Raw genomic sequence first — 14,967 nt, 5'->3', positions numbered from 1 at the left:
TCTGTCACAGCAAGTAAGAAAACATCTCTGTGGTGACCAGTCTGTCCCTAAGTAAGTGCTTCCTTGTGGACTTACATTGGCTTGTCAAGGGAGGCCTTGCTATGCATTACTGCTCACTTCACATTCATAGCACCTGCCTCACATCCTGCACTGAGGGTGCTACGTGAAGGCAAATTATTGTTTTCTGTGAGTTTTTTGGATACTAAAATATTGGAATTATTTCGGGGTGGGTGGGCAGGTTGATTTTTGGCTAATTCCTTTTCTTAGTGAGTTCATGTGTTTACTGGACTGTCCTTTGATGACCTGGTGCAGACTTTTTAACCAGGAAGTGTAAAAGGCAGATCCATAGTTGTTGAAAGTATTGTGTAATCACTAGGCAGGCTGCAAAAAAGATCCAAATATGCCAAAACTTGTTAGGTTATGCCTTTATATCTGTATCAAATCTAAGGGTCTATAATCCTGTCTTAATTCTAGACCCTTGTTTCCTGTTTCCTACTTCAGGCCGTTTTGGCCTGATAAGACCTCCTGCTGCACTGACTACTTCATTTCTTTCTGTTGCTCTTTTTGTTTGTGTGCCCTTAAGCATCATAAATACTGCCAACATTTAATCAATATCCCTTGTTATTTAATGCCCAATTGATGCTTATTATACACTTATTTTTTGATCTGCAGAGATCATACCCCAAATTAAAACCTTAGCAAAAGCTGTAGAAGTGAAAATATGTACAGCCCAGTGTTTCACCATTTTTGCTACTGTTTTTTTTTTTTTTTTCTTTTTTTTCTTTTAAACTTATCTCTTCTGTAGATTTAGATTGCAAGCTCACTGAGGTACAGACTGGCTAGTCTGTAAATCTGATAGACATATATACATAAAATATATTAAAAATACAATAGCAAATTTAATTTAATTTATTTTTTTTATTTTTTTTTCCAGCTTCAGAGTTTTTCATAACTGCATTGATGTGAGTTAATGGAATCAGATGAAACAAAGCACAGGCAGACTTTCTGCTGCTTCTTTTGGATGTTCACAGGAAGCTGCTCATAGTCATGTGAATAGAAAGGGTAGAGTGTCTCAAAAATGCTTCATTTCAGCCTGTTTCATTGCTATGAAAAGCTTAATAGGAATGTTTATCTTCCAGAAGTGCCTATAGTGGAGTCCAATACGGGGGCCTACTCCTCTAATCTCAGCTCTGGAGCTTTAGGAAGACTAAAAGCAAGGAAAGATTTGCTAGTATTTCTCTTACCCAACAGAAATGGGTAAAATGGGTATGGATTATTGCCTAGTCAGGGTGGGTCTCTGCTGAACCTGTAAGTAACACTGTGGTTTATTTGAAAACAGTTCATTTTTATTTTTTTTCCCCTTTAATCAAGAGCCCATTGTTTGCCATCCATAGCAATTAAATGTTTACCATTTCTACAGGTCCCTCTTGTCTTATGTTAAGTGAGATGTGAGATCAATAGTGGCTCTGCAATTATTTGCCCATTGATAAAGTCTTCATTTCTTAAATGAAGTACATTTATCTGTGTCCTGACAATGATAAGAGAGCAGTACCAGTCAGCTGCTGCCTACTCTAGCATTTAGCTCCAGGCAGACACGTGCCTGGACATGAGTCAAATGATGTCTAACTTTCTTCCTATTGGCATTTCACTTTATAAACTGCCTTGATGGGAGGTTTGACAAATCATCCTTGCTGAATTTGAATAATAAAAAGTAGCAGGATAAATAGGAAGTTGGGTGAAGAGCAATGGCTGATTTCAGTGACCAGTCTGTAGTGTGACTGACTGGCGACAGTTATATGTTTCGTTAAAAAAAAAATAAAAATAATTTAAATGTAGTAATTTAGCAAGTGGAATTACTGAAAAATTATCTGAACTTTATTCTGTGATAGGAAGAAGATCAAAGAAACAGTGAGACAAATTTTGACTCCAGTAAAATCAGAGAAATTGTGTTCGATTTTAGTGAGGCCAAGATTTCACTACAATGGAACGTGGCTATCTATTTCTTTCCCAGAATTAGAGAATTCAACATTAAATTTTAAAATTTTTAATTTCTAACTCTTCTAACTCTGACAAAGTAAGAAAGGAGCTCACAAAGTACTGTCAAATTCATGAATGAAAGATGAAAGAAGCTGATAAACTGGCACAATTGCTTTTTCTATCTGTAGCGTATCTTGATTCAAACTAGCAATTATTAATGACAAAGGAAATTTTATTTAGTTTTAGACCTACTTTTTGATAATGTGTACTGTGGACTATACTGTTTATGTTTTATAGAAAAATTAGTTGTATTTCTTTGGGATTATGGTAAAGAAATTGCATTGTCAGTTGGCTATCTTTCAGAAAGCCAGGTATGTTTGTTATTTAGTAGGAAATTCAGCGAAAACTTACTTATCTGAACATCAACTTTCTCAGATGTGCTCTTTTTACATTTTGGATGTGAATTCATACATGTAAAGCCTGCAAAACTAGTGCTAAAAGGTTTAATACTCATGTTTCCCAAAGGTTTCTTCCTCCTCTCCCATTCTGCAATGTATGCCCCCACAAAGCAGTCATGTTTGCAAATAGGTAAACCTCAATGAAAGAAAGTGCAAAGATAACTGCTCTAAGAACTGAAGTTCTGATTTAGTTCCAAGAAAGCTAACAGCTCAGGATAAATGAAATGGAGAATGATTAAGAAAATATATTGCTATTTCTAGACCATCTAAACAGAGGACTTATTTCAAGTAAATCGTGCTGGTAGACAGATTGCTCCTTTGCAATAAAATACTTTGGCTTCTGAAGTCCATCTCGTCTTCAGATAAAACATTCAATCAGCACCCAGCGTATCATTTACAGCAAAGGAGGACGCTGGTACAGAATTCAAACGTGTCCATCAGAAGTCAACTTGGGGAAGAAGTGACTAGAAGGTGGTTTATACCAGACTACACAACCAAAACTTCTGAGGGCAATTTTGATCCCAAGACCTGTGTCTATTTGCTTTAATGTGATCTCAGGTGTCAGTCAGACTGACTGATTTGCATAATGCTGTTCTGGTGCACAGGGAGAGAGGAAAGCAATGTAGGTTTGTGAGGAGGTACGCAGCTGGGGAAGCACCACAGAGGACTGACTCACGGAAAGATTGTTTGTGATTCTTTAAGGGAACCCTGCTGGACTGGTGTAATAGATCTGTCAATCGTGTAAGTGGATCAGGGTAATGTGATTGAATTTAAATTTAGTCTAAACTTCTGGTGTCCTGACAGAGTAATCAACTGACTGTTGATGGTGCAGTGAAGCTGTGAAGAAAAGTGTTTCTACATTTCGTGTTGTTATGAGTCAAGGCTCTTGTTACTTAAAAGACAGTTGAGTCCCTGCACAAGGCAGTCATCCCCACTGTGGTTGTGATGATTGTGCTGGTTGTAAGGACTGCTTTGTTCCCTGTTGACTTTTAAACTATGGGCACACAAAAGCTGAAGGATTGATTCAGATGAACTGGTTATCTGCTGAGAACAAGTGTGATGGACTTGTTCCTCTCCAGGCACTGGCAGTGACTGGGCTAATATCATGAGGAACCACTGATGGCCAGACAGACAATCACTGAAGTATGAGGATCCGTTGGCTTGAAAGGAATTTTTTTTTAATGTACAGAGAAGTAAGAACTGCCTGGCTATAAAGTGTTTTATTTTATAACTGATGGAAGAAATGTAAGTTACCTAATTCTACACATATTAATTCTTGATAGGGCTACACCAAGGAGATGCTACACTATCTAAAAAAATAGTTACCAAAATAGTCTGGCTTCTTGATTTATAACTGAGTCAACTTTGGCAAGGTTGTTCAGTTGGGACAGATAGCTGGAGAAAGGAACAGAACTCCAGTGCTTGCATGTACTACTCACTGGAGTGGCTGCAGAAAGAGTTGTGTCCTGCTGGCTACAAAGGTTACAATAAACATGCACCTGTCTAAGCTTCAATAGCATCTTCTTTCATGCTACTAGCAATCAAAAGCATTTTCTTCTTTAAACCCTTTGAAAACTCTGACAAGTAAACAATGAACAATTTAAAAACTAGCATGCAAGACTGATATGATTTAATTATGTTTTCAAAACTTATTATGTGCTATGGGGTTAGAAGATTATTTTACTGATATTTTACTAAGCTAATCACTGCTGAAATGTTAGAAAAAAAGACAGAGACAATGTTATTTGCCCTCAAGGAGATTGCTATCCTGTAAAAATACAGACAATACGGTACAGCCAGGAATAACAAACAGCTTTAGGAGGCAGCTTCATAACTGTTTGGTTAAAAAACAAACACAACCAACCACAAACAACAACAACAAAAAAACAGCTTCTTCTCAGTAAATTAATTCTGTGGATTATTGACTTTGTGTTGCCACACAAACAATAGTATAAGCCTTTACTGGATTGTTTAACACTGTGGGAGGGCATCCTTAGAAATGAAAAAAGCTGGTATGTCTTGAAGTGCTTCTTATTACATTAAATATTGCAGAGACAGATTTTCAACAAGAGTCTGCTCAGATTTTTGAAATATTTTTTGATTAATAATATGTTTTCAATGCTAAGACCAGTTTTCTGTTGAGATGCCTAAGAGACAAAGGTACGTGTCAAATGCACCTTGATACTTAGGTACAATAATTGCTCCCAATTATTTCAGCAGAATTTGATGCTTAACTAGTTTTGACAGTCCTGCTGAATGCCTACCAGCATTGTTAGGCACTTCAATGTCTTAAAAAACCTGACTCAATCAACTTCAGTCAGACCATTCATTATTTTGGGCACAAACTTAAGTACTACTTAGCTGGAAAAGGTATCTATGTTTTTCATTTGAGTTCTGTCTTCATTCTCATTAAATATTTGCCTTAGTTCTTTGGGTCAGGTGACATTATCTTTATATTTTACTCTTTGCAAAAAACATCTAGCTTGGACTTTTAGCAAATCAAGTTATGCAGTATGTTAAATAGTGAATTAACAGTTTCAAAGGTACAGACACTTTCTTTGCTACATCATTTCTATATGTAAGTAATACGACTATAAGGCTCCCATTAGGAGCAGAATTAGCTCTGTAGCTAATATAGTAGCGTAAATGAGAGAAAAACTGGATAACTCGACTTTACACACCTGCAAGGTATGCTAGGTATTTATACGCATCTGCTTTTGCAGTTGAGTATGCTGCCTTGCAGAATTAGGAAAGCTGAAGGTGTAAGAATGATTCCTATATCAATGCAAAGTACTTGAGGAGCTGACAAAAGTGATCACACAAAAAGACCACCTAAATGTGAGCATTTTCCAAATGTACTTCTTTTATTCAGCTAATTTAAAGTACCACTGAACTGAGATGAATTCTCTAAATATTTTATTAGAGAAAAGCTACAGGCTCTTCAGAAATTTCTGTACCACTGTCTAATGACTGTAAAACCTACTTATTAGGAATTAGGAAATCTGAATTCTTGTTGTTCATCAGATTAAATAATAAACCATAATTTTCATTAATAGAAAGCTTGCTTTTCCATCTCTGAATCTGACATGGAAAGAGACAAAGTCTTGAATATAAAATATTAATAGCTTCCAAGCAAATCCATCATCTCTTTTCCTAGGAATCAGAATGTGCATAATTCATAACAATCGTTAACTAATTCTTTTTTTTTTTTTCTATATGTTCTGCATCCTATACCTCTGAAGTATTGATTTTTTTATCGTCATGTTTAAAGAGAACTTCATCTAAAATCTTCCAAAACAGGTACGAACTCTATAAACACCACATGGAAGGGCATATTTCAGAGAGTAATTGAGACTTTACAGTGTATCCAAAACATCTTGCTCCTTTTCATTTAAATGCAATTGTGTTATAATAATTTATCTGTAAAATTCTATTTCCTTTACATAAGATTTTTAAACAAATTATAATTAAAGAAAAATATTACTAAATGTCACCACTTTTGATATTTCTTTCTTTGTTATATTTGGCTCAACTTTTCACTCTCTTCATAGACAAAATAACTTTTGAGTAAAACTAGAATTTTGCCTGTGGAGGGATCTATATATGTCTGGATCTGACCTTATTTTTTAAGATCTCTCCTTTCTACTTCCTTAAAGTAAAGAAGAAAATCACTTGGTCAATGTTTATTTAGACCAGTTCTATTAAGTCAACAAAATGCAAACTTGAAACGGAAGACAGGAAGAAAAGTATTTTCCTATGAAGTCAATAGAAATCCATCTCCCTAAGTCCTCTTTTATTTATTTATTTATTTATTTATTTATTTATTTATTGTTATTATTATTATAATAATTTTTTATTCCTGGTATTGGTGATATTTTGTGGCTGATTCATTGCAGGGCACTGGTTTAACTAATTTGTCTTGCATAGGTATCTTTACCTTTCTGTGTCCTCTCTGCTAATACAAAACAATCTTCACTTTAAAGGTTATTTCCTTGCTAGATTTGCCATAAAGCTATTATCATTAATCTACACTTTAAGAGATCCTTTCACTTTTTACAAACTATGAGTTGCATTCCTGATTTATGTGTTAGGACGTGACAGCCATATGCAAACAAGACTGTTTATACTTACCATAAATGCCCTTAAAAAAGAGGGTTATTTCAACCATATCTCCACACCATCTGCTTTACATAACCACATTCAATATTATAAAAAATATACCAATCTTTATTTTCCTATGTTCTTTAGAATTTATAATAGAATTTTATTCTTGTTCTGGAATATTCATAAAGTACATACAGTAAGCTTGTAATACTCTAGTAAATTCCTTATATTTTAGGAATCAGTTGCATAGAAATCCACTTTTAATTCTCCTACATAATTTTTCTTTGTGAAGTGATAATTAAAAGAAAAGAATCTTCAGTTTACTCTGAACCTCATAAAATATATTTAAAGTCTCATTCACTTTTTGGGAAAAAAATAATAAAACAAAACTATTTTTAGTATTTTAAGTGGGAAAAACAACAGTGTTAATTAAGGAATATGAAGAGTAAAATTTACCTACCTAAACTAAACAGCACCAGAAATTTGAGACATACAAATTCTCGTAGATCAAACTGTAGGGAACGAAGCTTTGCTACTAGTTCTTGTGCATGGCTCATAAGGTTGTTGAGGGTGGCTCCAGCTTGCGACGCTATTACGGAATAATCCACCTGTAAAAGAGAATTATATTTCTGTCTGTACCCACAGAACCACTTTAGAATGTTTCAAGCAATCACATGTAACCAGGATGCTCCTGGATAAAAGAATCACTCTCAATTTAATGATGTTATCGAGTCAGGATGATTTTATATACAAACCTATTTTAGCACAACAGTATATATTGGAAGTATTATTAAACCATATATCTTAATGGTATGTCACATCACTGTGAATGCCGGTTTGTCTGTATTAGCTTTTTTTAGAGGCTTTATATATGACTACTGCTTATGACACTGGTAGCTGTGCCCCTTATCAGTTTGTTTTATACACTCGGTGTCTCTTGTTCTCATTGCAGTTGTACAATCCTGTGAAGAGAGACTGATTGAACGGAGCTTTGCGCCTATGCTGGGCATATTAGTCCAGAGGGACATAAAGGTATTCATGGGATACAGTCTGGTGTCCATAACTTGGCCAGAAACATCTATTCAAGCCCAGAAATGTCGGTGTATTCCCACAGGAAGCAGAGGCATTGTGAAGGTGGTTTCTTTACTCCTTAGCCACGCACAGTCCTGGCACTTGCTGGAGCTGGTTCCAAGGGACTTGTTCTGGCAGTTCCTCCTCGGTGAAGGGAGGAGGAATGGGCAGGTGTGTGGCACAAGCCAGCTGCACTGAGATTGTCCCGAGCAGTTACTGCAGCACACAAAGCACTTTCCTCTGGAGCACAGTAAGAAATGTGACTGCTCTGGGAGTCTGCTGCCCTTGTCATGCTGCTCATCCCTTCTCAGGAGAGGCTGACTGGACCACAAGCTGTCCTAAGTGACCCTTGTATATAGAGGTCCAAGAGAATGCTGGAATATGCCATATTACAAATGGCAACGTTCACAAGCAAGGTATATTTTAAGTCCTTCCTACCTGACGTACCCAATGATTACTGTTGTTGAATTCAGGCAACCTCCCTACTGCCTGCACACTAAAATACCTATCTAGAAATGCCAGTGACATTAAGAGGATGTGTCCTTGCAAAAGGACACACCAGCCTCTGCCACTCTGAAGATGGCCACCACCAGCTTCTGCAGGCCTTGTCATGGGATGGTGAGCCCTGAGAGGTGCCCAGGCTCTGCGGCCAGTGGGAAGGCCATGATCTGGTGGTGAAGCAGAGCAGGGGATGGGGCATGCAGGGGATGGGGACAGTCACTCTGACACTAGGCCTGAGGTGAGGCTGGAGGCTGTGAGACCACTCAGCCCCAGCAGCGTGGAGTGGATGTTATCTGGTATGTTGGGCTGTCCGAGCAACTGCTTCTGCTGAAGTGCCTTCAGCTCAGCCCTGCTCTCATCCCTCTGCTTTGCAAATGCCACTGTCCTGTGAAAATGGCCCTGGGCACGTTGCTTGCCCCTAAGGTAAGCTGTCCCTGATCAACTGGCTGAGACCTAAACAAGTTACTGATGCGTTTTCAAAACATGTAGGTAACTTGCCTGGCTGCTTTAGTATTAGCAGAGCTTCTCTCTTTTAGGGGCCTCCATAGCAACAGGAGAATTGGCAGCCATACTTCACGTAATCACATGCTGAAGCCCGGCTAATGGTAAGTGCACACTTCGGGTTAATGATGTGTTTAAAGGTATTGGTGCACTTATCCAGCCTTTAAGGTCTCCCATAATAAAGTAATTAATATAGAAACAGGTACCACCAGAGGCAACAGAGCAATACTGACAATTTTGTTTTTCCAGGCACTGATCCCTTAAAATTATTTTTTTTTAATAACTGTTAAGGAACATGTATTTTCAAACATGTTTTTCAGTGTTAAAACTATTGAATCGATTTAATTCAAGTATAAATAGTTGGAAAGCAAGAAAAAAAAAAAAAAAAAGGAGGACTTTAAACCTGTCAAAATTTCAGCCAGGAAAGATAAGATAGATGATTGAAAGGGACTAAAAATAGCTTCTCCTAGGGATGACCTTAATATAATCAATAGGTTACTGACTTTTAATAAGACATTTTATTTATGTGTACACTTAGCACTCTCAAGACATTGATTGAAGGCAACTGTACAAGAAAAATGAAGTTCCACTTTTTGCATGGATGTTAAGAATAACACTGCTCTAACTCTGCAAAGCATTTAAAGTTATGCTTATGTTTCAATGAAATCAGTGGATTATGGTTAAGTATCCTGTGAGATAGGTTTTATTGCTGTCTGTCACACCTGGGAAAACTGAAGTAGTGAAATTAAATTGCTTATTCAGGGCCAAAGAAATCTGTAACAAAAGATTAGGATCTCGCCTTTGGAAATCCCAGCCAAACTGTCTTTCATAAACTGCTTTCTAGTTCATCTGTTGGTTCCGCCCCCCCCATTTCTTTATATATAAGGATATGTACTTATATAAATAAGAAAAAAAAGGTAGTAACATGCCCTTAAATGCTCTTTATTCGCAGAGCAGTTTAATATGGTGACATGATTCACCTACTTCCTATTGAGAAACTGGTCACATACAAATATCAACTCATTCTCAGCTTAATTTCCCTTCTGTAATTTTAATGCTTTGTTATGTGTGTGTGGGGAAAGCTCAAAATCCCTCACTGAGGTTCCAGTTTGCAGGGGAAATATGCCTTCCTCTTCATAATAAGAAGTTAAGATGTCTGGATGTCAAGAATATCAGTGGCCTTAGTGCAGCGATTATGCCGTAATGGAAAAACCCAGTAGATGTCTGGATCTCCCACCATCCCTCTACTGGAAAGCTCTCAGGCAACCTGCTACTCTTTCAGGTGCATTTAATATTTGCAGCACCAGCAAATTTGTCTGGGAGGCAAGTCCTCATCTGCCACTCACCAAGAGCAGGCTGTATTAAATTTTTATATTTATTGACATTTCATTACCATAATTGACTGCAGTTGGTTCTCTAGTAGAAGGCACAGGGCTGCCTCCTAAGCAGGAGAATTGGTCCCTTGAGTAGGATTTGCAATTAAAAACAATGCAGAATGGATTTTTTTTTATTGTGTAAATATGATGAGTTGAATTTTCAGCTTTAACTAGAGAATACTGGGTGTGCAGAAGGCTTTTTTCAAGAGTGAGCAAAATTATGAGTCAGTGGAAAGACGACCCCCAAAGGTGTCAATCAGTTTATACAAAATCAACTGTGCATGAAAAAGCCCCCGTTAATGTCTATTCTGAAAAAGTGGTCACATTAAAGAGTATGCTGTCCTGCTTGCTTGGTCCTGTATGCAGAAACTGATACTAAAAGGTGTACTAATTCCTCCACCATCCAACTCATGATTAAAAATGCTTTTAAAAGTTAAAGATTAAAAGAGCCTAGGTCTTGAGCAAAATGCTGACTTACAAACTAAAATCGTAGCATTTCACATTGCATCACAAATTTCATTCGGTAAACTCAAATCCATACATGAAAATAAAAAAAGCTTCCCAATTAATAGCATTGTACAGTAAGGTTGGTTTTGGTATTAAGGATGGCGGCATGTTGACTGATATTTTTGAAAGTAGATGCTTTAGTACACTTTTCCCGTTACCTATTTCAGAAGTAAAATAATGGGCATGAAGTTACGGCTGCACAAACAGTTGGAGGTGTGAATTCCTTGCAAACCAGTATTCAGTGCTATCTTGCATGATGACTGTAGTAATGACGAAGTAATGGTAGGGGCTTAATTGGGTTAGCTTGGTACGAAAGCGATGCTGACAGAACAGCACTGCATAATTTATGCTGCCACTTGTTCTTGCCATTCTGGTGCTTAAACTTGCTTGTTTAAGCTTAGCGTGAGTATCACTATATATGCAGTACTGCAGGCTGTGCTGTAGTACCATTTGCTAACTGAAGTGCCTAAATCTAAAACTAGATACTAGAAACTTTCAGTCTGCTGCCACCTAACATTTTGCTTCAAGTCCTCATGGCTCCATTTTCCACTAGTTCTTGGGGTGCCGAACTGACTCTAGGCATGGCCGGGCCTATTCAGGTCATGACACCGTTTCCAGCTCACGCTACAACTCTTTTTAGATTTATGGACTAAATTGCTTTCATCTACCTAAGGCATCAAAAATACCAGAGTGGGAATTTTTCAGCGGGCCACTGACTGGAGCAGTCAACTGAGATGAGGGAAGTCTGAGTTCAAATCTCCAGTCCAAAGAGTGTGTGAAATAAATCAGACTATAGCCTGGCAGTTAATAAATTACTTATAGCCTAGTCATCTCTTTGAAAGTTAGAAATAGCAGGTGTCCTCAGGTAAATCTCACGCATCCTGTGGATGTGTTCTGATCATGAGTATTGGGCAGAAAGGCAGGGACCTTGGAGAGGAAGGATTTGCTTAGTATTTAACTCTAGGAGAGAACTTTCAGCTGTGAATTGCAAGTAGAAAAATTGCAAATAGAAAAACTTAGCTCCTTTGGACAGGCAGCATTCACGTACTTCTCAGCATTTCTGATGGCTACCTCTTACAGTTACCCCCTAGTTTGCTGGTCTTCCCTGCTCCCTTTGTTGCAAAGGTAAGGGATGAGTGGATGAGGCTGCAGGCTCTGAAAGAAGGCAGGGGAATACAGAGGCACTAGCAGCAAAGGAAAAAAAAAAAGAAAAGCTGATAGTATTAGTAAGAAGGTCATAACTTAAATGTGACTTCAGGGAGACATGGCAACGATGACTATTTTTTTCTAAATCCATTTCTTGATACAGTTGAAAGTGACTTAAAAGTCCAAATCCCTTTAATGATGGTGAAAGCTAGTTAGGCCAGTGCAAAGCATTTATGAGAATTCTGTTTTAAAACAATATATTGTAGTAAAGTACCTGGAGTTCAGTAGCATTTGGAAAGTCAGCTATAAAAAAAATAATTCTCAGCTGATAAGCAGAGCAGTAAGAGATGGAAGTGACTAATTCTGTAGATTTTGTTCTCACATCAAGGTCCAATTTAACATAGTGAGGTATTGTTTGAGGCAGAACAAAAGACAAGGCTTTTTACAACATGAAACTACACCCTGGGCTAAATAAATGGTGAGGTTGAAGGCCAGAAATGCAGGGAGCACTTGTACTTTTTGGTTTTGCAAATGATTTGTCATAGTAATGAATGGGTCTTGAAGCCAAATCCCTGGTTTCACTAGGCTCAGATGGCTCTGGTGGAGTCAGGTGGTGGCTTCTGGCATAAAGTCCTTGTCTCTCTGCCCACAAAACCAAGCCTAAAGTATAATGGTGGAGTCAGGTTCCTTTCTTCCTTCTAAAATTAAATTGTATTTGATTTCTAGGATACGACAGTGGAGTCATATGTCCTATGGAAAAGTTGTGTTGAACTGAATCCCTTGTCAGTGTTTCAGCAAGCTTGCAACAGTGTACAGACTGTAGTATTAGCATGCTTTTACTTGCTAATAGCTGTTATCAGGTACTTGATCTACCGGAATGACACTACTGTGAGCCAGAACCATTTGTAAGTTAGATCACTGTGTGGTTGGGGCACAGAGACGAGAGGCAGAGGACATCTGGGTGCAGCAAAGCAACCGTCCTTTTTCTGCTCTGCTCCATGCAACTCTGGCCAGCACAGGCTGCTGCAGGCTGGGGGGGGCTCTGCCAATGCTCCCATCCTCGGATGAAAAACTGCGATAGCCTGGGGACTCACCCTCAACAGTCTGTCCTGTGCTTGAAGTCCAGACCCAGATGGGAGCCTGAGAGTTGGCTCTAGTGGCTACATGTCAGGCAGAGCATTTGTCCCAGAAGAAAACGTTGCGCACAATAAATAGCGAGCAAGTTAATTTACTATCACAACCATAATTACTCTTCTACTGTTTCATGAGGTAGGAGAGAATATATATTTTACTCGCAAGGATGGTGGTTATTAAATTCATTTTGATCTTTCCATATGATTAATAATTTCATTTAAAACATTTAAAACAATGTTCATATTATATTTCAAAGCAAATGAATGTGGAAAAAACACTTTGGAGAAATGCCTACTTACAAAAATTGAGGAGGACTGAGCACAGACAAAATCAGCAGATGCTTATATCGGTTTTGGATATATTAATTAAAATTGTGATGACTTATACAGTGTAAGGTGCTTGTCATTTTAACATGATACACAATAATAGAAGATAATGAATTAAGCTGCCAGTGGACCTTTCCCCTAGGATGATGATATTGTGCTTGCTAATTAGCTATAATATGCAAATAGTAGCACTCTAAAGTACTGCATTTATTTTATCTAACTTAGTTTCAAAAACACTTGTATGTCAAGACTGGATTATGTGCCCTGTAGTTGATCATATACAGATTAATTTATAGTAGATATATTTATGTTATAAAATGCATGATGATAAAATAGTTAAGTTTCATTTAGAGTGCTGTTTTAACCAGTAGCGTTAATTTTCTACGCTATTAATGATGACAGCCAGGTTCTTCAAATTATTAGTATGCTGATGTTAAAATAACATACAGAATGTAACTAAGCTAGAGCACAATAGAATACATTTCTTTCCTTATGCATTGCAATGCACTTTGTTTCTTAGAGAAGATACATGTATGATATGCAATCATTGCTGAATATGAATATCCATAAGCCTCATCAGAAGACAGACCGTCACTGATTTTTTTTGCAAATATTTAGGCCTAATATTTTGCAAATATTAGCACTTAGGACTGTGCTAATTCAGTTTGTTTCTTCAGGGGCTTTTTAGCTCAGTTAAGTTCATTTTCCCTTTTCATATATGTATTCCTATATAAGCCTCTGCTCTACTACATTAAATTATTCCCCATCAGTAAGACTGGATACATTTACTTTGGATCCCATCAGTGTAAGTACTCCAATAGGCTACAGTTGTTTGGGATGGACTGATGTATTGCTTTTTTCATTGAACTGAGACTCTGAACAATTTTTCTCCTGATGGACAATCTTGAAATCAAATGTGGAATTTCATATTAATTTATATGGAGAAATAGGTTCAGTAGTATGGGACTTGTATGAAGGACCAGCAGCCTTGCAGACTCCAGCCAAATAGATTTTGTTCTCTTTATGAGAGCAGTATGTACAGAATACAAAAGATTTTTTTTTTCTTATGAATGTGACAAAGTTAGCATGTGGGAAATTGAATGGTTTTGGCATGCAGGGAATCATGTTGGGTGCTCTCTTCATGATGGTGTTACTGGAATTGGAATTTTAGACTTAAAAACACAATGTGATGATGGGTTCATGACAATATAGCAAAGCAAATGTGAATTGGGACCAGGTTATTCACAGGTGTGGCCATAGTTAGTCAAAAGAAAGGTTCAAAGTTTAGTGTATCTTTGGATACACCTGAATTGGACACTTTTTAAAGATTGGATTCTGATCCACTTTGCTTAGTTTAATTGAGAACATCTAGTTCAGCCCCCCAAAACAGCTAGCATAACATCTTCATAAGATGTTGAGACACTTCTAACATCCACCATAACCTTGTTTTCTTTTCCATTAGGCAGAAAGCACTAGAGTGAGAAACCGTACAAGCCTGGATATGAGAGAACAAGTACTACACTGAACAGCAGAATGATGATCGCTTGACCACGTGCAATCAAATTGTGGTTTGACCACCTTCAATCGAATTCCGTGTATGCAAGAACTTGTAGATTTGGCTCCCAAATACCAATATCATTTTTATTTTTTTGCCAACTACAACTATGATTGCAATCACAAACCTAATGGAAAAAATTATACGTATGTACACACATACATATGCATGTGTGCGTATATATATCTAATAAAAATGAGTAGTTCCCGAGAATATATGAAGTAATTGCTTTGTATTACCTATCCATTAGCTTCTTATACCCATGACTAGTATATGTATTTTTATTCATTTCATAGGATGACCAAAATATT

General features: G+C 37.3%; 1 protein-coding gene across 1 annotated transcript in view; it reads right to left on the bottom strand.

The window, feature by feature from the left end:
• The window catches only part of NR5A2 (nuclear receptor subfamily 5 group A member 2), an 80,470-nt gene that overhangs the window by 19,141 nt on the left and 46,362 nt on the right, over positions 1 to 14,967 (bottom strand). Inside the window, exon 6 of the mRNA XM_084290735.1 lies at positions 7,000 to 7,147. Coding sequence (XP_084146861.1) covers positions 7,000 to 7,147 — 148 coding nt within the window. The remainder of the gene's footprint in view (positions 1 to 6,999; positions 7,148 to 14,967) is intronic.

Source organism: Netta rufina, assembly GCF_964035555.1.
Source record: "Netta rufina genome assembly, chromosome: 8".
Lineage (NCBI taxonomy): Eukaryota > Metazoa > Chordata > Aves > Anseriformes > Anatidae > Netta > Netta rufina.
This window is presented reverse-complemented; position numbering and strand designations above follow the sequence as displayed.